Raw genomic sequence first — 24,497 nt, 5'->3', positions numbered from 1 at the left:
TGTTTTCTTTTTTTAATAAATAAAATAAAGTTATCAAAACTGAAGAAATCTGAAGCCTGATAAGTAAAGGGATAAAGGGAAGGAAGAACTGCTACTTAGAAGGAGGAGACAACTATATTGGCTGGTGACCATAATAGCTAGCATCTATATAGCACTTTAAAGTTTCAAAAGAACATTACAAATGCTGTCTCATTTGGTCCTCGTAACAACGCTAGGAAGTAGGTGCTATTATTTTCCTCATTTGACAGATGAGGACACTGAAGCAAACAGAACTTAAGTGACTTGCCCTTGGTCACACAGCTAGTAAGTGTGGGAATCCAAATTTGAACTCAGGACTCTATCCATTTTGAAATCTCGCTGAATAGATCACAAACATCTAGGCAGAACCAAAAAGGCATTGTTTATATTATGCCAATAAGCACACCTGATATATGAATGCCAAAGAAAATCCTTATCTGAGGAGGAAATCTCTTCATGCAACACAAAAATCAATTTTCTTTACCTCCTAGACACTCTGGTGATGGTGATAAATGCTACAGATGCTGATGAACCAAATAACCTGAATTCCAAAATAGCCTTCAAGATTGTAAGTCAGCAACCTGCAGACTCACCAATGTTTATTATGAGCAGACAATCAGGAGAAATTCGAACCATGAATTCTTTTCTGGACCGAGAGGTAAGATTGTTGTTGTTGTTGCTGTTGCTATTGTTATTACTGTTGCTGCTGTTGCTGTTATTTGAACGAGTGCTTAATGCTAACAATTTTAGTCAAAGAGTCACGAACAGGGAGAAGGAAAAATACTCTGCTCGAAATATAATAACTGTTATTTATATAGTACCTACTGTTTGCAAAGCACTTTACAAATATCTCAAATCATTCTCCCGACAATCCTGGGAGTTAGGTACTACTGTTATCCACATTCATATTTGTGAAATTGAGCCAGACAGAAGTTAAGTGCCTTTTCTAAGGTCATACAATTAGTTATGTGTCTGAGGCCTGTTTTGAACTCTGATTTCCTAACCTATCTTTCTGCCATACCTCCTACCTGGTACTCCACCTTCTTATCAATAGGATCCTTTCATTTAATATGTTCCTTTAAAAAGAAGAAAAGATACCAAATAGGGTTTTTTTCAGTTTTTTACTTTTTACTTCAGTTAATTATACTTATTCAATTTACTTATGTATAGTTATTTTTACATATTATTATAGAGAGATAACGTGTGTCACTACAAAGATCACAGTTAGAGGACCTAGATTTAAATAAAGGCTTAATCTGGGAAACCTTGGATAAATTATTTAACTTCTCCAGACTTCAGTTTCTTCTAATGAGATGTTCATTATAGAAGTCTCTATAAATGTCTCTAAGGTTCTTCCCAGCTTAAGAAAAATTGATGTTGAATAATAATATAATAACAAAAAATCTTAAGGTAAATAGTTACTTGAATGAAAAATAGTTAACCACTTTTAAATAGGGTAATGGGAAAGTGTTCTTAAAGCATGAATTAAAGAATCTGAGAGCTGGAAAGAAGTTTAGAAATCACCCCATCCTTGATCAATCCCATTATCTGGTAATGGATAGAGAGAGATTAAGTGCCTAATCTGAAGTCCTATAGTTTGTTAACGGGGCTAGGACATTAATATGACTGAAAGAATGAACAAAAAAGCACTATATGCAAGTCACTATGGTAAGCACTAAGGATATAAAAAGAAAAAAAAAAATAAGACATTCCCTACACTCCAAGAGTTTGTAGTCTAATGGTGGAGATAACCCACATAGGCAGTTTCAGTAGCAAATCACATGGAAAGACCCCATGTCCTTCGGGCAACAGAGGCAAGGCAGAAGGTAACATAGCTTGTTTGTTGTCATTTACTCTGAGAGACAACTAGGTGGTACAGTGGATAGAGTGGCAACCCTGAAGTCAGGAAGATTGATCTCCCTGAGCTCAAATCTAGCCTCAGACGTGTACTAGCTGTGTGACCCTGGACAAGTCATATAACCTTGTCTGCCTCAGTTTCCTCATATGTATAATGAGCTAGAGAAGGAAATGGCAAACTACTCTAGTATCTTTGCCTATAAAGTCCCAAATGAAGAGTCAGGCATGACTGAAGTGACCAAACAACAAAAACACTAATGAAACCATATCTATTTCTGATTTTGAACCATTTCATAGAGCCAAGAACTATGATAATGAAAACATTTTTTCTGGGTTTGATTCAAAGCTATGACTGAGGAAATGAGAACTTTTGTAGGAGTAGTTTCCATGTTCCTTCTTCACCATGGTTGCTTCCTGGATTTATGGCTATGAAGACTAAAGTGGAAGTAGGATTCCTGGTCTGGAAGTCTCTGACATGCTTAGGACACTTGCCAATCCCTGCCCACTGATGACAGTTGGTTAGCAGTTGGTTTTGGTGGCAACAAGGAAGACAGGACTTTTCTTCCCAGGGATTTATCCCTTCAGAGAGGGCCATGGGAATAAGCTGTAATAATAATAATAATAATAACAATAATAATAATAATAATAAACTGTAAGCTCAATGTCTGGGTTGGTAGAGCAGAAGGGGAATATTACTGCCCCATGATATGTTAAAAATGATTTTTAATCATCTTAATACAACTTCTTCAGAAGCACACTTTTTGTATAAAGTAAAACATAGTTCATTAACTTCAGGTTAACACTAGATTTGGGGGGAATTACAATATTTCTACTGATAGTCAAACCAATTTTTATATTTTAGTTATAACAATTCTAAGTAAAATAAATAAGCATTTAATTTTTTCAGATTGAATATTACATGTAAATGACAGAGAACCAGAGGAAGATTTTCAGTACATTGGGTGGATACACTTTGGAAGATTTATGGAAAGAACAACATAGGGGGAGAGAATGTGGAGGATTATAATCTGCACCCAAAGAGAGTGTGATCACTTTTAAGATCATTTTTGATCTTGAGTTCATCATGTGATTGATTTAAGATAATTAATTATTAATTAAGATTTAATTATTTTAATTAATTAGCATTACTAATTAAGCACTAAGTAATTACAATCATCATGTGATTGATTTAAGAATTCTAGATTTATCAAAGGGTCCATGAAAATCAAGATGTTATTTCCAAAATCTGCTAATAATTCTTGAGAAGAGAATAGTGTCACCAAAAAAAAAAAAAAAAAAAAGCAAGCATATCTAGGAAGTGAAGAAGACACATATGGTCAGCAATGTCAAACACAGCAAATAGGTCAAAAGTGATTAAAAAGAAAAGAATATCAGATTTGACAATTAAGAGATCAGTGGTAACTTTAGAAAGAACAGTTCCAGGTGAATGATGAAATCAGAAGCTAGACTGCAAAGATTTGGAAAGTAAATAAGAAGAAAGGAAGTAAAAGCAACAACTGTAGGATTTTGTTTTTTTCCTATAGGTTTTAGTGAGAAAGGAGGAAATAGAAGACAAAAAGCCTGAAGGGAATGATAAGGATCAATTAAAAAAAATTTTAAGAATGGGAGAAATCTGGGAATGTTTGAAGGCAATAGGGAAAGAATTAGTATTTACTGAGAGATTCAAAGTTTAGAGAAAAAGAGATGGGGCAGCTGGGTAGCTCAGTGGATTGAGAGCCAGGCCTAGAGACAGGAGGTCCTGGGTTCAAATCTGATCTCAGACACTTCCCAGCTGGGTGACCCTGGGCAAGTCGCTTAACCCCCATTGCCCATCCTTACCACTCTTCTGCCTTGGAACCAATACATAGTATTGATTCCAAGATGGAAGGTAAGGGTTTAAAAGAAAAAGAAAAAAAGAGATGGTCAAGGACGCGAATTTCTAGAGAAGATAGGAGGAAATAGATTTAAGTGTAAAAGGGTCAGCCTTAGCAAGGAGATGTGATACATTTTTGTTGGATAAGAGAGTGGAAAGAGAGGTCAAGGGATTTTGAGATGAGAAGAATGATGATGGGAGAAATTGAGAAGAAATTTAGATTGAATGACCTCAACTTTTTTTAGTAAAGTAAGAGGCAAAGTCCTCACGTTAAAAGATGGGGAAGTGACATGGGAGACTTCAATAGGCAAGAGAAAGTTTGAGACAGCTTCTGTTGGAAGTGAAATTGAGAATGTTTGAGACCGCCCTGCTGCAATGAAAGTTCATTGACTAGAAAAGTTAATTGTGTGGATTTCAAAAGAAAAAAGATTACTCAATAAAGGAGGCAAAGGAAGGTCCTTGAAGCAACTATAGAGAGCAAGGGATTTTCTGAGTGCCTATCCAAAACCAATCAGATTGGAGGGGGAGTCCGGTAGTCTCCTCAGGTACAGCCAGAACTATAAAAGATAGCTATGCAAAAGCACAGAAGTGGAGGAAGAAATGCCAAATCACCTTGAACAAATAATGTAGATTGCTGGAGTGAAGTGCAAGGTCGTTTGTAGTCAGACAGGGAAGGGATTTAAAGACCAAGTTGTAGAATCTAGAGGAAAGAAAATTTTTCTTCTAGAATAATTCTAGGACAGTGATGGGCAAACTACAGCCCTCAGGCTACATGTGGCCCCCTGAAATGTTCTATCCCACCCTCGAACATTATTCCTAATCTGAGGAACACAATGAGTAGGATACAATACAATGAAACTTTCAAAGAGTTGCCTTAAAAACAGACTGGCAGATGAGCATTTCCTTTCCTTTGGCCTCTCTTTAAAAAGTTTGCCCATCACTAGCCTAGATTATTGTAGTGCTATTAGTGGCAAAGTTTATCATAGTTGATCATTCAACAATATTGTTGTACCTTTGTACAGTGTTTTCCTGGTTCTGCTTATTTCACTTTGCAGCAGTTCATTTAGGTCTTTGCAGCTTTTTCTGAAATCATCCTCCTGTTCACCATGCCTTACAACACAATAGTATTCCATCACCTTCATATACCACAATTTGTTCAATTATGCCCCAATTGATAGACATCTCTTTAGTTTCCAACTCTTTGCCACCACAGAGCAGCTATAAATATTTTAATACAAATAGATATTTTCCCCTTTTTTGTCTCTTTGGGGCATAGACCTAGTATTGTTATTAATGGATCAAAGGGTGTGCATTGTTTTATAGCCCGAGGGCATAATTTCCCAATTGCCCTCCAAAAAGGTTGGGTCAGTTCATGCCAGTTAGTGTTTCTGCTCAGCACTTCTTGGAAAAACTTTGATGAAGGTGGAAGTTGGGAGAAAGAAACTAAAACCAGCAGATTTGTGTTGTTAATTATCCACATTTTATCCAACAATTTCAGGAATAATGAATTGTTCTTTCTACATACTCTCTTTGAAATTTTATTAGTTTGAATAAGTCATTGAGGTAATGCTTACAAAAAGCTTTCCCTATTTTGTCATCAAGACTATTGCTCCTTATAACATTTTATTTTATGTTTTAGAAATATTCTATGTATACTCTTGTCGTAAGTGGCTCTGACAGGGATGGAGCTGCAGATGGGCTATCAGCACAAAGCGACTGCAAAATCACAATTTTAGATGTCAATGATAATTTTCCAATGCTGGAAGAGTCCTCAGTAAGTATTTCAAACAGATTCTACTAACTTGAGGGGAAAAGAGTGTCTTTTAGGTCTATCATAATAACCTTACAAAGTGATGTAGATTTTCTTTTGAAGAGACAGAATTATACAGAATTGGACTCTGTACTTGGACATTTATAGTAATTAGAGCATCTCATGAAAAATGATTTCATGGAAGACAAGGAACAGAGCTCATATTGCAGAGAATATATAAATAGAGCTTTTTTTCTAAACAACTGATAATTACAAGCATTCTTTGAATTTCTAATCTACTTCTTCCTGCATAAAAACAAATACTGCATTATTTAAAAAAAAAAAAAAACTTCACTTGTCTCTTTCAGTACACTTTTTCTATCCAAGAGAATATGATTAGCCAAGAAGCAGGTCGGTTCAGAGTAATTGACTTGGATGAAGAGGGAACAGACAATTGGAAAGTAATTTACATGATCATGTCAGGAAATGAAGGCAACTGGTTTCGAATAGTAACAGAAGAAAGGTCTAACGACGGCATTCTCGAAATTATGAAGGTACGATACAACTGTGATGAACATTTTGCTTAAGATCTTTTTGAAAATAATGACTTATGTTAACATAGTTCCATAGTTACCAAAGACACATTATTTTTATTGATCCTCACAACTCTCTGAAACAGAGAGGACCACATTTTTATCCCCATTTTACAAAGAAGGCTACCAAGGCCCTGGAGGCTAAGAGACTTACTCAAGGTCACACAACAAGTGAGTGTCAGAGTTAGAATTCAAAACTAGGTCTTCTGACTTAAAAGTTCAGTATTCTTCAGATTTTACTGACCACACATCTATGATAAAGCATCAATATTCACACTTCATTCTGAAGTCAGGTTAAGAAGCAAAAAATATTTTACATTAAAATGAGTTTTTGTGAGAAATTATTTTAAGTTTGTTTTGTTTTTTTAATTTAGACAAGACTTTATTTTGCTTCTCTGCAAGTATTCTAACCTATAAATAATTATGAAAATGGATATTAATGCTAACAGGTACATATGTAAGAACAGAATCAAAGGAGAAATAAAAATTTTGTTTCATTTTCAGTTTTTGTCCTTTATGTTTTTGTGGACTATGATGCTATAATGACAACAGTATGCCATTTTAAGATCTGACAATTTCTTTATATAAATGATTTAATAATTACATATTTTACCGTATATTAAACTTAAACATAAGTTTTTCCTTCAGGAACATTTGGATAGTTTGCAGCCTATGGGCCATTAGAATTTGAGCCATTGTTAAGGTCCCACCTATTCCATTCTACATATGATAGATCTAATTCTTCACCCAAGTCCTAATTTTCCCAATCATTCTAGGGATATGTAGTGTTATTGGGGTCACTAACATATCTCTGACCAACTAATTCTGGTTCTTTCAACCTATGAGTTCCTTATGAAGAGGTAATGTGATATAGAAGATAAAGTGATGGACTTGAAACCTAGAAAATCTGAGTTCAAATCCTGATTTTGCCACTTTTTTCCTTTGTCACATTACCCAGGCACTTCAGCCTCAGTTTCCTCATTTGTAGAATGGTAGTGATAATACTGCCTGTAACTTCCTCACAGGGTTGTTGTGAGATTGATAGGATAAAAAAATTAGAGCTGGAAGGGGTTTTAAAGTCATCTAATCTAATTTAATTAAATTGCCATTTTACCAAAGAGGAAACTGAGTTACAGAGAAGGCAAGTGACTTGTTTGAAATTATTCATGGAATATTTACTACAAAGAGGAGATTTGAAAACAGGTCCCTTGCCTCCAAAACCAATATTCTTTCCACTATAGCATTCTGATTTAAATGAGAAAATATTTTCGAAACTTTAAACCATCCCTTTCAAAATGCTCCCCAGGAGTATTAACACTCCCTTTTGGCTAGATATTAAAATGGAAGCTTGCTGTTAGCAAGTTATTCATGAGGAATACCACAAATAACTCAGCCTCTCTATGCCTCAATTTCTCTCATTAATTAAATGGGAATAATAATAATAATAACTTCTCCTAGATATTGTTTATAAGCCATTGCTACTTCCAGCTCCTCATTTCAGAGGAGATGAAGTGTCATTAGGTACAGAAAGGGAGCCAAGATCACTGTATCAATAGGACATAGAGAAGGGGAGGTGGGAAGAGATGTTGTAAGATATAAGCAGCCTGAAAGAGTAAGAAGGGACGAGGTTATGGATGTATCTAAAAGCCAAATATAGGATCATATATTTGATTCTGGAGGTGATAGGAAGCCATTGGTGCTTCCTGAATGGGGCAGAGGGTTGAGGCATGGATGATATGGTTGGACCTACACTTTAGGATGATCAGTTTGGCAGCTGAGCAGAGAATAGACTGAAGTGGGGAGAGAAAATTTGAGACAGGGAGAGCACCCAGCAGGCTATTGCAAAAGTCCAGTCCTGAGGTGAAGAGTATCTCTACCAGAGTGGTGGCAATGATAGAGGAGGAATAGGAAAATATAAGAGAGGTTGTTAGAATGACTATGGTTTCCTTTCCTGTTCTAGCCTCTCAATTATGAAGAAATACAGAACATGCAGCTTGGCATTGCTGTTAGAAACGTAGCTGAATTCCATCATTCAGTTATATCTCAATATAAAATGCAAGTAACTTTGGTCAGCATAAACGTTGTCAATGTGATAGAAGGATCAGTATTTGCTCCAGCTTCTAAGACTATCATCATAAGTAAAGGTACGGGGAAAAATGATGTCATTGGATCAATGATAGCAACTGATTTAGACACAGGAGGACCTTCAACAACAGTCAGGTAAGATGCCCAATTATAAGCATTTATTTTTTAAATATACTCCAGTTTTTTCAAATTGTTGACGATCTTGTGGAATTATTCAAAATACAGATACATAATGGGATTGAATCCTGGTGATTTTCTAGCAATCAATGAAAGAAGTGGCCAACTTATCATGAAAAGTGAAATGACCAGGGATTTATATACACAGCTCGGGGGACACTATCAAGGAACTATTCTATCCATAGATGGTGAGAGAAATTTTCTAAAATTTTATAACTTAAAAGTTCACTAACACTGTAATACTCACAGTGAAAAAACAAAACACTTCTCTTTTCTCTCTTTTTGACATAATCTCTCCCTTTAATGAGATATCAAATTAATCTATATAGATTGAAACCTTTGCATATCAGAAATAATTTTTGTTTATAATTTCATTAATTCAGAATATATGAATTAGATGATGAATTTTTATTATAACAACCAAGGGAAAAAAACAAAACCATAAAATGATCTTCAGTCCTGTGTAAGTTCCCTTCTTCCATGGACACAAAATACTAAAAATAAAATACTTCTAATTATCTTAAAACTCTATTGATGTGATACGTTTTTCTAATGACCAATGAGCTGACACTCTACTAAAGGGACTGAGCCATATACTTATTGGCATTTTTACTAATTATGAAACCAGCAGACTTACTAAAACTATAACAGTTAAATGGAAGAGCAATGTATTGGTTTTCCATAGTAAGGTAAATAAAAGCATTTATTAAATTGGTTTTGTCAGGTACCCAAATGCAAAAGAAACTTTATTTCATGGTATATTTGTTGTCCTGACTTACTGTGCTCATTGTAAGTTAATAAATATTTATTAAGCACAAACTATGTGTAGTACTAAGTGCTAGAGATCTAAAGAAAGGTAAAGACAGTCCCTGCTCTTGAGTTGCTTATGGTCTCATGGAGAAGACAACATGAAAAAAGATATACAAAAAAGATATTTATAGGATAATTTTGAAATAATCTACAGAGAGTGAAGGCAATAGAATTAAGGGGAAATCGAAAAGGTTTCCTGAAAAGGGGACTTTAAAGAATCCAGGGAAGCCAGGAGATGGAGATGAAGAAGGAAAGTATTGTAGAAATAGGGAACAAGTGAAAATGTCCAGAGTCAAGAGATTGAGTGTCTTATTCGAGGAAGAGTAAGGAGGTCAATATCACTGGAATGGAGTGGAAGTGGAAGGTGGGGGGAATTAGTTTTTTAACAGATTGGAAGGTGGAGGCAGGTTATAAAGATCTTTGATGCCAAATTGGAGGATTTTATATTTGAATCTAGAAAAGAACCACTGGGGTTTCTTGAGTACAGAAATTAAGTGGTCAGAGCTGTGCTTTAGGAAGATCGCTGACAGCTGAGTAAAGGATGTACTGGAGTAAAGAGAGATCTGTGTTGGGAAGCTCCACCAACAGATTATTCAAAAATCCAGGACTGAAGTGATAGGGCCAGTACTTGAGAGCCAGCAGTGTTAAAGGAAAAAAAGGATGCATAGATATATAAGAGATGTTACAAAGATAAAAATAAATAGTTCCCAGCAACCTTTATGAGGTTATTTATGAGGAGTGAGAGCGAGAGCAGGGATGACAACGAGGTTGTGAACCTGAGTTACTAAAGAGGTTGGTAATATCTTCAACATTAATTGGGAAATTAGAAAGGAGGTATGGGGTCAGGGAGGAGAGAATAAGTTCAGTTTTGGACATGTTGAATTTATTTCTATAGGACATCCGTTCAAGATGGCCAATAGGAAGTTGGAAATGCAAGACTGGAGGTCAGCAGGGAGGTTAGCTCTCTCCTAGGCAACTTCAATAGCCTTCACTGGCCTCCCTACCTTGTCTCTCCCCATTCATTCAAATCCTTCCTCAATTCAGTTTCAAGATGATTTTTCTAGAACTTAGGCTTAGTTATTTTACCATCTTGTTGAGTGGACTTCGTTGCTTTCCCATTATCTCCAGGACCAAATATTTGGTTTATGATTCCTTAGTCCCTCTCAACTTCCCAGTCTTCTTATATCTGACTGCTCTTCATGAATTCTATCCAGTTACATTATCTTACTTTCAATTTCTCAAACATAATGCTCCATCATCTGTCTGTGTCTTTGCACAGGTTGTCCCCCCCATGCATAAAATTCTCTCCCCATTTATTTCTACCTCTTAATTTCTACAGGTTCCTTCAAGACAGCTCACTTCCTATCACTCGTAGGTCTTTCCAGCTGCTAATGCCTTCCGTTTCATCTGACCTTCATCTACTCTTCATATATCTTATGCATATCCATTTATTTGTGCACTATCTCCTCAATTAGAATGTATGCTCTTTGAGGAGAGTGACTTTGAAGGGGAGCACCATTTTTTTTAATCCCTAGAACTTAGCATAGTGCCTAGCACATAAGGAATTAATAAATGTTTATTGGCTAACTGAAATCATAGCTTCACTCAAGTACCAAGGACTAAAAGTAAAGCAACTCAACTATCATTCTTAAGAACATTGCACAATTAATATGTTTCTTCTATTAAAACTTACCTTTCTCCTAATTGATTCCAACTAATGATATTTTACTTTGTAGTAAACATAATAAATGATTCTTACCAAAGGAGGAATGCCTTTTGACCCAGTGATAGTGTAATCTTAGAATGTGTTTAATACATGTTGCTGGATTCCTACATTCTCTCCTTCTCCATATAAATGGCTCCAACAGTGGAAATATGAATGGTCAGAACTGAAATGGTGACAGAAATGCTCTCTTTTTATTTTTCTCAACTTGCCCCATATCAAGTTAAGGCTTTTTCTTGGCCTAGATATTTCTTCATCAACTTTTTGTACTCATATACCCATTACTTACCCATAGCTTTGCCATGGTGTTGTTACCAATTTGTAGATACTTGGGATATATTTATAATGGGCAACTAAAGGGACTTAGCGGCCAAATATGCTTTGTTCTTCCCATCATTCTATCTAGTTTTATCCATATTTATGTCAGCAAAATGAAAATAATTTTCAATTAGCCATGCTAGTAGAGTACAAAAATAATGTCATACATATGACCGATTTAGTGCTTATATTGAGTTTTGGAAATGTGTGTTAGTTTCATAGTGAGTTACCTTAGGAAATATGCCAAGTATATCATTCATGATAATCTACACACCTTGAGCAGGCGTCAAGGGATACTGATGCCCAGGAAAGAGTGACTCAAGAGATGCTGGAGATAGGAGGAAGCCAACCAGAAAATATAAAAATTGCCCCAAGATTAGCCCAGGCACAAATAATTAAGAATTGACAAAAGTTAAATATAATGAATGTCAATACCATTGAATGATGTGTTTATCCATTCATACTCTACAGCAAGGAAAAGCATTAGTACCAAAGTTCATAAAATAAAGCCTGAAGTTACAAAACCCTTAAGTGAATCTCACCTAGTGTGATTAAGGGTGGGTTAACTTCCCTACGCAGCAGAGAGTATTCACTGTAAAAACTGCCTTAGTGAAGGAAAAAAAAAACTAATCCATTTGTCTGTGTTCTGGTTCTGTTTAGAATAACTGCTCCTTTTAAACTCTGATCCTATCAAATTTGTAGAATGTGTAGAAGACAAATGACACAGATGAATGCTTGAATGTTAAGTCTTTTCTGATCGATATTAGCTGTCCTCAAAGAAGTTAGGGTTTCTGTAAGCTATAACATTTCTTCAGATTAATTACATGATCATTACATGAAATTTTTACAATTCTTAAATAAACTTAAATTTCAGTGAATACAAGTCAAGTGATGCCCACCTTTATTAGAGAGAGATTTTTTTCTCCTAAGAAATTTACCTGTTTATGTAACAAATATCATGTAAGTCTTAAAACATATTTGGGTCACCATTCAGATTCATTACAGTAAATACAAATACAGTGCGAATTTTAGCTGTGTTTGATAACTTATTGGACCAAATTGGCTCAAAATGAGTCAAGTCTTTTGAAAGTTATTTTGGAACAAGTAAGTAAACTAATGCCAAGTCATAAGCTGTCAGATTCAAATGGAAATTGAACTCTATTTAGTCACTTGTGGTATAAATCTATATATACCTCCCTACCTGGCAGAGTTATAATTTCTGTTGGGGAAATTAGAAGACCAAGCTCTCTTCATGGATTAGCCATCTCTTTGCTCCAAACAGAGCTTATTTCCATTTCTTCTGATCATTTTAATGAGGAGTCTGAGGACAGAGATGCCTCACTACTGGAGCTGGTGTTTAATAACATTTCTACAGGAGCCACTTGTAACCCTGGTGAAAATTTGACTCAACAGCTCTGGAAATCTAAACAAATAGTGATCATATATTCAGGATTTCAGATATGTCACACACACACACACACACACACACACACATTTTTAATAAGCAAGTTGCTCTAGTGCCAAAGTACCTAAAGATATCAAAGAAACTGGCAACTTTGTGGAAATCAATTAATCAATAAACATTATTAGACACTTACTATTTGCCAGACACTCTGCTAAGTGTTAAAAATATATGTACGGAGCATGTGATGAACTTCATCATAGCTCTGGAAAAACAAGTTTATAGAGATAAATGTTTTAGAATAGCAACCATGTTTTATCCGTGACATTCTTTTAATATCTTATTTCAGATAATCTCCAAAGAACTTGTACTGGCACCATTATTCTTGATTTGAGCAACTTTGAACATCTCACCCATGAAACAAACACTGGAGGCACGGGTGGAGGTGGCACTGGTGGTGGAGGTGGCTCTGGTGGTGGAGGTGGCACTGGAGATGGAGGTGGCACTGGTGGTGGAGGTGGCACTGGAGGTGGAGGTGGCACTGGAACCGGATCACGTGATGACTATGAAACTACCTCGAGTGGCGTGTATGGTATTACTACAACTTTTGGAAGACCAGGAGTACCAGACCTCTATGGCTATCCTGGAGATAATGTGCATCTTGGTCCTGCTGGTATTGGACTGCTTGTCATGGGAGCATTGGTACTTTTATGTAAGTCTTTCATTCATTTATTTAGTGTGTATAAGAGTAAAAAAAAATGGGGAAGAGTTTCTGATTCTCAACTAAATTTGACCATGTAACTTCTTTAACATCTATTAAGATTTGAAACATATGCCATTGCTAATATAGGAAAAAACATGAGTACTGTGATAGCAAATGACTGAATGTCTACATAACTAAAAGAGAGTTTCTATTATAGGAAAAGTATTTGTTTCTGATGTTCTCTGTTGACTTTTTTTTTACTGTATCATCCTTCCTTTTGAATCTGATTAGAATTCACCGATTTATTCAATAAACATTAAGTATTGAGATTTTACTCTGTACAAAGAATTAGAGGCAGTAGGGGAGTCAGAAAGATCTGATTTTAAATCTGCCTTAGATAACTTCCTAGCTATGTGACCCTGGAGCAAGTCACTTAATCTCTGCTTTACTCAGTTTCCTTAACTATAAAATGGAAATAGTAATACTGCTAATTTCCCCAGGTTGTTGTGAGGATCAAATGAGAAACTATTTGTAAAGCACTTGACACAGTGCCTGGAACAAAGTAGGCACTATATTAATGCTTATTACCCTTCTATACCAGACTGGATCCTATAAGAGATATGAAGATAAACAAATAATATTCCAATTACATGAGAAAAGATATAGGCAAATGGGAATATAAAATATAGCACAAAAGTTTAAGTGGATAAAACAAGGTCTATTCATTCAAAGGAAGAAGTAATTGCTTTTTGGTTAAGTATTGAGGAAAGTTTCATTAACAGATAGCATTCGAATTGGCCCTTGGATTCTTGTCAAATGTCTGGTTGGGAGAGAAGCTAATATCTCATGGAAGAAGAGTATATAATTGACAAAATTGGATTTTGTTTATTCCTATGCCACATTATCATGAATTGGCAAGAGTTCAGTGAATAAAGAGACTAGTGTAGTCTAGAAGAACTAGAAAAGAACCAGTGGAGAACTAGGTCTTGAGGGATAGTTATTATTTCAATGAGTGGAATAAAGGGGCATCATCATTTAAGAAAGAAGAAGCAACATGTGCAAAGGCAGGAAGGTAGAAATGATTGTGGCATATTTGAAAAACAATGAAAAGACTGAAATGACTGAAATGGAGAATGGGTTTTACAAAGGAATAGGACATAAGGATGGAGAGATAGATAGTTATCAAATTACCATAGAACTTGAAGGGCAAGATTTTGGAGTTGATGAGACCAAATATGGAAAATCATCTGAAGTTCTATAGAAGGGATGTGAAATGACAGGAGTATAGAAATGGCCACCCTACTACTGTATAATTAACTACATTCAGTGACAGAAGCTTAAATTTATTGCAGTGTTTGAAATCCATTAAAGTTGTTTTTTCATCTTTTATAGTAATTCCAGAACAAAATGTGTTAATCATGAAGTTTTCTCATTTAACTCATTTAACTAAATGTAATTTAAACTTTTTAAAAACTGTCTCCATGAAAACCTAGATCTATTACTAATTGCAATGTATTTCTACTTCTCTTTGCCAGTGGTCCCACTTTTGCTGACAGTATGTGACTGTGGGGGTCCCAGTGGTGTGGGAGGAGGCTTTGAGCCTGTTCCAGAGTGTTCAGAAGGTGCAATCCAAACATGGGCACTAGAAGAACCCCAGCCAGTAAGTATTGATCTTGTAAAAACGTCCTTTGCACTTGAACTGAATTTTAAATGAATTAAGAGTTCTGAAATGCAGCAGTTCATATTTACTGAAATCTACTGGGCATCCTATTAGGTTCTGGCAAGGAATAGTAATAGGAAAAAGAAGGAAGAAAAATAAATAGAATATCCCATTGCTTCAAGAAACTAACAGTGTAATTAGAGAGGTGGAGCACATTGAAAGTGGGAAATGATTTCAGATCTAACATTTTAATATAAATAAAAATTAATATAATATGAAATGCCATATGCAGAGAAAAGCAATAAGAATGGGATTAACTTAATCAGGAAAAACTTCCCAAATGAGGATAGAGAGTAATAAATCATAAGGCTTTTTATGTATTTTTAAGAAGATATACACATATTTATAAAATATGAAAAGAAGAATGATCAATGTGTAGAATGTGCCAGCATCAGGAAAACCTGAGTTCAACACTGCTTCTGATACAAGATGGTTTTATGATCTTGGCAAGACATTCAGCCTTTTCAATGAATCATATATCTCTCCTAGTCCATATACCAGCAGGGGCTAATATACAAAAGGACTTTGCTCACCTTCTCACATCAAATGAAGTTGCCTATCTAAATGTTTTTTTAAAATATTTTAGAAATCTTAGCTAGAGGACAAAGAATATAAAATATATGATGGGGGGGGGACCACTTTTTTGTTTGTTGCCAAAGAAAGGAAATAATGGTTTCCTTTTCTTTAGATAACCAACATCTGCATCCCAGGCGTAACAATGATAGGCACTACAGATGGGAATGAATGCATTGACACTGTTGGTAAGTGGGATACAAATGTATTTCCTATTACATATTTAAAGTGATGAGAAAAAAATCTTTACATTTCAAGGGCAACTCATACTTTCATTTTCAAAATTTAGTAGCCTTTAATTTTAAGATTTCTCATTTGTAAAGAATATGTTCCTGGGGAAACTATTTCTAGTTTTGGTCTTTGAGGCTTCTGTGGTTTTATAATCTCACCCCTGAAGCTTTCAGGAGTATGCTGGGAAACATGGAACAACTATTTCTTAGTAGGGAGGAGGGAGGAAGAAACATGCACAAAACAAGTGTACATTTCATCCATATTGTTAATATTTTCTCCAATATTTTCACTTTATATTTTCAATGTAACCAATTAATAAAATAATAAACCAAGCCCTGGTTTTTAGCATTTGTTGATTTCCAAAGTAAAAATGCTAATAATAAAAATTCTTAAATCTGTTTTCACAAGTTAGTTTGAAATGACTCTAATATGCTCCAGGGCTACTCTCTCCCATGGTGAAGATCTTAATATATCCATGCCTTCTCATCATGTGTCACTTTTGTCCATGTCCTCCTCTGCATCCTCCATTGGAGTGCATCCAGAGCGCAGGAACTATTCTTTTAATCTCCATTCTTGACACTGACTGGGATTACTAGTAGTATATGCAAGTCATCTATCAAGATCTTGGGTTATGACCAAAGAAACACATCTATTATAATTTTAACCATTTATATCTTATATATCTTTACTAGAGATATGGTTATCTGGTTATATTTCACTATAAACATAATAACCTTTTCATATGTTTACAGATATTTATGCCATTTGTTTTTTCAAGCTAAATAATTATGGTTTCTTTCATTCTCGAACATGTAATTATTTATCTTCACCAAATTCTCTGAACCTTAACAGAAGCAGGAAGAATTGAAGGTTCAACTTACTCTTAAAATACTCTTAAAAGTCAAGCCTTTCAGAAGAGCTTGCCCCCCCTTTTTTTTGCAAGTGGCTGAAACTACCATTTGCTCATGCTCATCTCCAATTTCCTTCCTCTCCCTTTTCATCCACTGCCTTCATTGCCTTTCCACATCATCCTCGGGATCAAAACTAGAGGTCTCAAATAATCAATGGGATTCTAGCATCTCAATGATTTTCTGGCAGACAAGAGCTACATCCCGTGTTAATGTGGCATCACAAGCCAACATTTCAGTATTTGAAGCAGTCTCAGGTTCATCATCTGCTGTCTTTTAACATGTTCTCCATTCTTACAGCCACAATATTTTATGAAGGAAAAAAACAAGCTTTCTAGAATTAAAGAAGTCTTTGGACAATTATGGTCCTGTTGATAATAGAAGATATCACAGAAGTCAAACTACAGAGAGCAAAGATGATGATTAAAGAATCACAGATTTCAAAGTAGAAGAAACCTTAGAGGTTATGCAGTCCAATGACTTAATTTTACAAATTAGAAATTTGAGGCACAGAGAGGTTAAGTGACTTGTCTAGGCTCACATACCTAATAAGCATCTAAGGTAGGATTTGTTTTTAGATGACATTGCTCTTAATTCTTTAGATATTCCTCCTCTGGTTTGGGGGGGGGGGGGTGGTGGTGGAATCTAGAGATAGCTATTGAATAACAAGTTGTGGGGCAGGTATGTAGGGCAGTCAGTAGATGGAGTTGTAGACCTAAAGAGGGGAAGATATCTTCCTGAGTTCAAATCTGGCATTAGATACTTTCTAGCTGTTTGACCGTAGGCAAGCCACTTAACCCTGCCTCAGTTCCTCACTTGCAAACTAAGCTGGAGAAGGAAATGGCAAACTACTCTACTAGCTTTTCCCCAAAAATCCCAAATGGAGTCACAAAAAATTGGACACGACTGAAATGATTGAACAACAAGATAGCTGTAGGGGACAGTTAATAAGCATCTAGAAAAGGAAAGAGTGGTCACAACCTCTGACTTGAAAGAGCCTAGATTAAAAAATATATTAAGAGACAAGAATACAATACTCAAACCAATAAGAAGAAATTTAACAAGGATAGGTACAAAGCTTCATACTTGAGTTCAAATGTCAGTTTCTCAGCTATAATATGGGGAGAAAGGTGCCTTGTCTAGACAATGTTTTGTCTGACCAAGATTTTAGTAGAACTACAAAAGATTTTAATGGACTATAAACTGGATATGAGTCAACAGTACAATGTGGCAATCAAGAAAGATAATGGGAATTTAGACTTTATAAAGAGAAGAATGATTCACAAAAACTGTTCCTTTGCGATTCTGCCCTTACCCAAAAACAGCTAGAATATGCTGCTTACCTGTGAATGTTTGAGGGAGGACACTCATAAAGTGGAGAATATTCAGAGAAGTACTACTATGATGGCCAAAGACCTATAATATATTTCATCCAGAGATAGTTAGAAGAAGTGGAGATGGTTGGCCTGGCAAAGAAAAGAATTAGATGGGATATAAGAGCTGTCTTCGAGTACTGCACATATAGAAGTATAATTCAAGAAAGGGATTAGACTTCTCCCACTTGGTCCCAAGAGACAGAACTACGAGTAAAAGGTAGAAGTTATTAAGAGGCAGCTTTAGTTTTAGCATAAAGAAAAAGGCCCCTACAATTCACACCATAGTATCATGGACTTTTTGATTTGTTGCCCTGTTTTATTTTTAAATTATAAACATTTCTAGATTACTCCTATTCTGTGAGGGTTCATTTCTTGCAAAACGAAAACTAACACAGTCACCCATCTGAAATTACATTTCCCACATACTTAACTCCACATTTATAGCACTCCCTCCCAATGTCTTTATTTTTCATTGTAGTTTTTAATTAACAGACATCTATTTCTCTCTTTTATTTTATCTAGAGGATTCTCATTTGGGCATGGGTTAGACTAGTTGGTCTACAAGGTCTCTCAACTCTGAAATCTTTGTGATTCTGATTCTGTAATAGCTGTGCATTTCACTATTTTGCACCTGGTAATTTTCCTCTCTTCTAATTTCTTTGTTTTTAGATGATCATAAATGTGTTGTGCCTGTTTAGATAAACAAAATATTGCAATAAGCTTTGTTGAAATTTTAATCAATTATCATTTTAGGAGTTTATACAAATGAATATGGAGAAAGAGAAATGACAGATCTAGGAGAAATAGGAATGGGAACATCAGGATTTGAAGTCTCCAATGGAACAAAAACATGTGCAGTACCTGAAGTTTGTACAGGCTATTCTGGCACATTAAGAAGGAATTCCATGAGAGAATGTAGAGAAGGTGGCCTGAATATGAACTTTATGGAGAGCTACTTCTGCCAGGTAAGGAGCATAACAGCATCTTCTGCATTATTCTTACTGTATCACCATTAGCATATACATGCTATTTCAATAACACATGAAGTCCTATTCCAGTCAGCTCTGATATTATTATATAGCTTCATCTGATGGAGATGCCACAAGTATGGTGGGTAGGTAGCATTATTATATTATTATATAGCTTCATCTGGTGGAGATACCACAAGTATGGTGGGTAGGTAGCATTAGGACAGATGAATTCCCTAGAGTGTGTTTTCAAGCCCTCCAGAGTACACCCAGATACCCAGTGGGAGACAATAGAGCAATGCAAAAGCCTAGAGTGATGTCACTTCCCTTGGCCATCTCCAAAAAGAAGCATATTTAGATAGCAATGATTTCACAACATTCCATTCTCATGCCTTTTGTAAAATGTCAACCAGTCAGTCAATCAATAAACATTTATTGGGTACCTATTAAATGCTAGGCACAGTATTTTCTCCTATGGGAAGAAAAAGAGCAAAACAGTCCTTGCTTTCAAGAAACTTGCAATCTGTCAGAAAATACATGTGCATACTATAAGTTTTTATGGAATAAATAAATGCAAGGCAGTTTAAATTCTAGGTAGCTATGGAAAAGGGAAACTATCACTGGGTGGATAAGGAAAGACCTCATGTAGAAAATGATACTTAAGTTGTCTTGAATGAAGTGAGGTTTTCTATGAGGCAGAGGTGATGAGGGAGTGCACTATAGGCATGGAGGACATCCAGTTGAAAGTCATAGAGTTAAGAGATGGATTGCCATGAGTGAGAGACAGAGAAAAGGTCAATTTGTCAGAAATATACAATGTAGGAAGGGGAGTCATATAATAAGGCTGTAAAAATAGGTTGGAACAAGGTTATGAAGCACTCTAAAGGCCAAGCAGGAGTTTATATTTGATTCCAGGGGCCATTGGGAGCCACCGGAGTTTATTGAGTAGAGTAGAGATATGATCAGAGCTGCTCTTAAGAAAAGTCACTTTGGCAGCTAGATGATACAGTGGAATGGAGACAGACTTGAAGCAGGGAAATGAATAAGGAGGCCACTGCAATAGTCCAGATGAAAGGCAACGTAAGCCTGAACTGGGGTGTCGACTCTTAAAACAACAAGAAAGGAATAGATGAAAAATGCTATGAAGGTAGACATGACAAGATTTGACTTCTGTTTAAATATGTGGGGTTAAGTTTGGTAGAGGGGTGGACTTGGGGAAAAAGATTATGAGTTCTGTTTTTGATGTGCTGAATTTGAAATGTCTTTGAGATGAGCACTTTTAATTGTACAATGGACAGTTGGTATAGGAGTGAACCTCAAGACAGATACTTGGGCTGAATCTTGGAGTCACCTGCTTAGAAATTAAAATTAAGCCTGTGAAAGCTAATGAAACCACCAAATGAGAAAGTATATAGGGTAAAAAAAGAAGGGGAGCCAGAGCAGAGCTTCAGTATATACCTAGAGTTAGGTCCCATGATATGAATGATGAGCTAGCAAAGGGACTGAACAAGTTTAGGAAAACCAGGAGAGAGTAATGTCATGGCAATAAAGAGATGAGAAAGAATACTTAAAAGAAGATCAACAATGTTAAATTCTACAGAGAGGTAAGAAATGATGAAGACTGGATCAAAGGCCATCAGACTTTGATGGACAATGAAGAGATCATCTGTAATTTGGGGGGAAATAGCTTTCGATTAGTCAGAAGTTGGCCTTCAAAGGGAGATTAGCTATTTAATGAGTTTTATCATAATATCAATTCCATCTAAATTGAGCCATGTGGAATTTGACCATTAAAGTGGGTCTGTGAGATTGTAACTAATCTCTCATGGACAGTGATGATTACACACCATCAATATTAGATGTTTGTGAATCAGTGATTAAGAATTATTGCCAACCAAATTGTTGACAGTGACTTTCTTATGTGTTACTTTTCAAATGTTTGGTACAATAGAAAGGACACAGGATTTGAAGTCAAGGATTTTAATCCCCTCTCTGCCCCACCTATGTGATATTGGACCAGTCACTTAACTTTTTAGTCCTCAATTTCCTCCTCTGTAAAATGAGAGGGCTAGACAGAATGCTCTCCAAGATTATTTCTGAGTCCTGAGACTATGATCCTATAATGTCCCCTCCTCACATATGTTCCAATGAGTCCCAGAATTCTTATAGGACTCTGTTTCTCATATTCTTGTCATATTCTATTTTAGACTTTAGTTATTTGTCTAGATGCCAAATCTTTGTTGCTAGACTCAAAACTCTTTAAGGACAGAGATTAGGTCAAATTTTACCTTGGAACCACCCTGAGTACAGTATATTTTGCATGTGCTTTTGAAATGTGGAAACTGGAGAGGCAAAAGAGAAAGGTCTGGAAGGAGGAAGAGAAAAGAAACATTTCAAAAGTAGGCATCTAGAGACGGGAGGTCCTAGGTTCAAATCCGGCCTCAGACACTTCCCAGCTGTGTGACCCTGGGCAAGTCACTTGACCCCCATTGCCTACCCTTACCACTCTTCCACCTATAAGTCAATACACAGAAGTTAAGGGTTTAAAATAAAAGAAAAAGAAAAAGAAAGAAAAAAGTAGGCATCTAAATAATTTGTTTAAATATTCTTATTCATAGTTTCTTTCATTAAGAAATTAGTAAAGCCAAAAAAGACAAAAAGCACTATTTAATTCTATTTTTTTAATTTTCTTTCCAAATCTAGAAAGCATTTGCCTATGCTGATGAAGACGAAAGTAGACCATCAAATGATTGTTTACTTATCTATGATATTGAAGGGGTTGGCTCTTCTGCTGGCTCTATTGGTTGCTGTAGTTTCATTGGAGAAGACTTGGATGATAGCTTCTTGGATAACTTGGGGCCAAAATTTAAGAAATTGGCGGATATTAGCCTGGGTAAAGAAATTGATTCCTGTCCAGAAGTCGATCACTCTTGGCCACCAGAGAGCACCGAACCCAGCTGTCCTCCTCAGGGAATTGATCACCCACCAATGTCTCCACATTTTGGTACCACAATAGTTTCTGAGAGCACCTATCCCTCTGGGCCCAGCGTTCAGCATTCTGTGCCTATACCTGACCCTCTGGGCTATGGAAATGTTACAGTGACTGAGTCATATACCACCACTGGGTCCCTGCAGCCCCCAGTACATATTCATGATCCTCGGCATGGCTCAAATGTTGTGGTAACAGAGAGGGTGGTGGGACCCATCTCTGGCTCGGATCTCCAGGGCATGTTAGATCTAACTGATTTCAGAGAAGGGTCCAATGTTGTAGTGACAGAGAGGGTAATTGCACCAAATTCAAGACTACCTACCTCCCTGAGTATCCCTGACCCCAGAGAGTCATCAAATGTGGTAGTGACCGAAAGAGTAATTAGACCAAGTTCTGGCCTGATGGGCAATCTGAGTATTCATCCTGACTTATCCAATGCCCATAACGTGGTTGTAACAGAAAGAGTTGTTTCTGGCACTGGAGTAACTGGAATCAGTGGTGGTGGTGTTAGCGGTGTGGTTGGCACCAATGTGAGCAGAGCTGCCATGAGCATGGGTGGGGCAGGTGTTAGCATGAGTGGAGGTGGAATGGCTTTGAGTGGATCTGGCATGAGTGGGGGCAGCATTGAAATGAGCAGCCTCGGAGCTGGGGGAGGTGGCCTGAGTAGCATGGGTCTGAACAGCAGTGGCATAAGTGGCAGTTCTACGCTTGGCCACGTAAGGAATTCTGAGCATTTTAACCAGACCATCGGATCAGCCTCCCCCAGTACGACTCGAAGCCGGATCACAAAGTACAGTACCATACAATACTCAAAGCAGTGAATGGATCTGAACCTTTTTCTGTGGCAATCATGACCAAAATTTAGCTATTTCACCCCATACCAAAATAGCATATCAATGCTATTTATGATGCACATCTAGAAACTAAAATTGTAGTGAAGTATAATGGGGTGACCCTATAGTATTACAATATGAGAGGAAGATCCTTTGCATTGTCATTAGGAAGGCCTCTCCTGGGTACAACTCAGCCATTTCTTCTATTAGTGTTGATGAAAAGCTAAAAGTGGAATAAAAACATGAGGTAGATGCTGCATTCATCTATACATGACTTGGGGCATATTCCAAGTTCGGAGCAAAGTCCCACAAAAGTTGTAGAACATCATCTTCTTTGTGCTTGGGGTTTTCATTGGTTAGCTTGCTCTGGATTGAACTGCCTGCCATATTGCTCTGATAAAAGGGCACTTGTACCATGCTCATGCATTTTGGAAGAATTTGAAATGTGTACAAAGTACCATTTTTGCTTTCATAGATAATATATATGGGATACTTAAACTTGAGTAAGAGTTAGCCACTGGGTGATTAGTTTGGATTTTTATCTAATATCTATTTCAAGGACTCCCTAAATCTCCCCATCTCAATGGTAAAAAAGGGGGAGGGCTTTAAACTAGAAAATGGACCCTGGAAAGGAAAAACTGTATAAGGAAGTGGCAATAGGAAATGGATATTTCAGAGCAAACCTGTTATGTTGCTGGAATACAGGACAAAGAGGAGTCTACAAGGCACTCTACATCTTGGTATAATTTCCTCTGAGTCCTCAGAACCAAAAGAACCAAAAGAAAGCACAACATTTCCTGGCTGGTGATGAGCAGTAAGAATGGTCATGATTTCTTTTGTACTCTCTGACTCATGGTGGTGAAGGCTGTTCATGTTACAGAGTGATGGAGTCACAAGACTCTATACATGTGTCTTTCTTTAATTCCTTCTCCTATCCACCACTATCTGCAATATGACAGAAACAAAAAAACAATGAAAGAAAAAATCTACCAGCAATACTGCATGTGTAGATTCAATCACGATTGCTAGTGCCATTCAAAGCTAAATCACCTGTCATCAATCATTTCGCACTACATTATGTCTTAACTATATCATTTCCAGCAAGCATTATTCATGAATATCCAAGCCTTTATACTTGTTTTATACAAACATCTTACCACAATTTAGCTAGCAGGGCTGAGAAAAATAGAATGCACAAAACACGTCTTTTGCGGGGTAGGGGATACGGTGGGAATTCCCAAGGGAACCTAGTTTGATATGTGGAAAATATTAAATGGGGAACAATTAGAAAGGAACTTTCCTAGCATTTGCTTATAATGTTAGTGGCTTTAATGGAGCTTCAGGTCTCTCTGCCTTCTGCTCTCTGCCTTTTTAAAGGGTTTAATTTAAAGTGTTGTCCTTTTGTGTTAGCAAGAACATAACAAGCACTGAATGAACCCATTTCCCTAACTTCCAACATGGGATATTTTATTCTCAGTATCATTACTTGACATTGCTGGTTTGACTTTCAGTCATCTCCTGGTCTATCTTCAATGCTCTATTTTTTAGTTATTTTCCAAATGTTGACACATGCTTGTTTTCTCCAGATAC

At 36.4% G+C, this 24,497-nt stretch overlaps 1 protein-coding gene across 1 annotated transcript in view; it reads left to right on the top strand.

Moving 5' to 3' along the window:
* Positions 1 to 22,895, top strand: part of DSG1 (desmoglein 1) — a 29,249-nt gene extending 6,354 nt beyond the window's left edge. The window contains exons 6-15 of the mRNA XM_044682905.1: positions 510 to 676; positions 5,388 to 5,522; positions 5,867 to 6,052; positions 8,052 to 8,311; positions 8,402 to 8,541; positions 12,956 to 13,318; positions 14,845 to 14,969; positions 15,718 to 15,790; positions 18,871 to 19,082; positions 21,789 to 22,895. Coding sequence (XP_044538840.1) covers positions 510 to 676; positions 5,388 to 5,522; positions 5,867 to 6,052; positions 8,052 to 8,311; positions 8,402 to 8,541; positions 12,956 to 13,318; positions 14,845 to 14,969; positions 15,718 to 15,790; positions 18,871 to 19,082; positions 21,789 to 22,895 — 2,768 coding nt within the window. The remainder of the gene's footprint in view (positions 1 to 509; positions 677 to 5,387; positions 5,523 to 5,866; positions 6,053 to 8,051; positions 8,312 to 8,401; positions 8,542 to 12,955; positions 13,319 to 14,844; positions 14,970 to 15,717; positions 15,791 to 18,870; positions 19,083 to 21,788) is intronic.
* The last annotated feature ends 1,602 nt before the right edge of the window (positions 22,896 to 24,497 follow it).

This window comes from Gracilinanus agilis, chromosome 1, assembly GCF_016433145.1.
Source record: "Gracilinanus agilis isolate LMUSP501 chromosome 1, AgileGrace, whole genome shotgun sequence".
Taxonomy (NCBI): domain Eukaryota; kingdom Metazoa; phylum Chordata; class Mammalia; order Didelphimorphia; family Didelphidae; genus Gracilinanus; species Gracilinanus agilis.
Note: the sequence above shows the minus strand (reverse complement) of the source record. Positions and strands in the feature narration are given on the sequence as shown.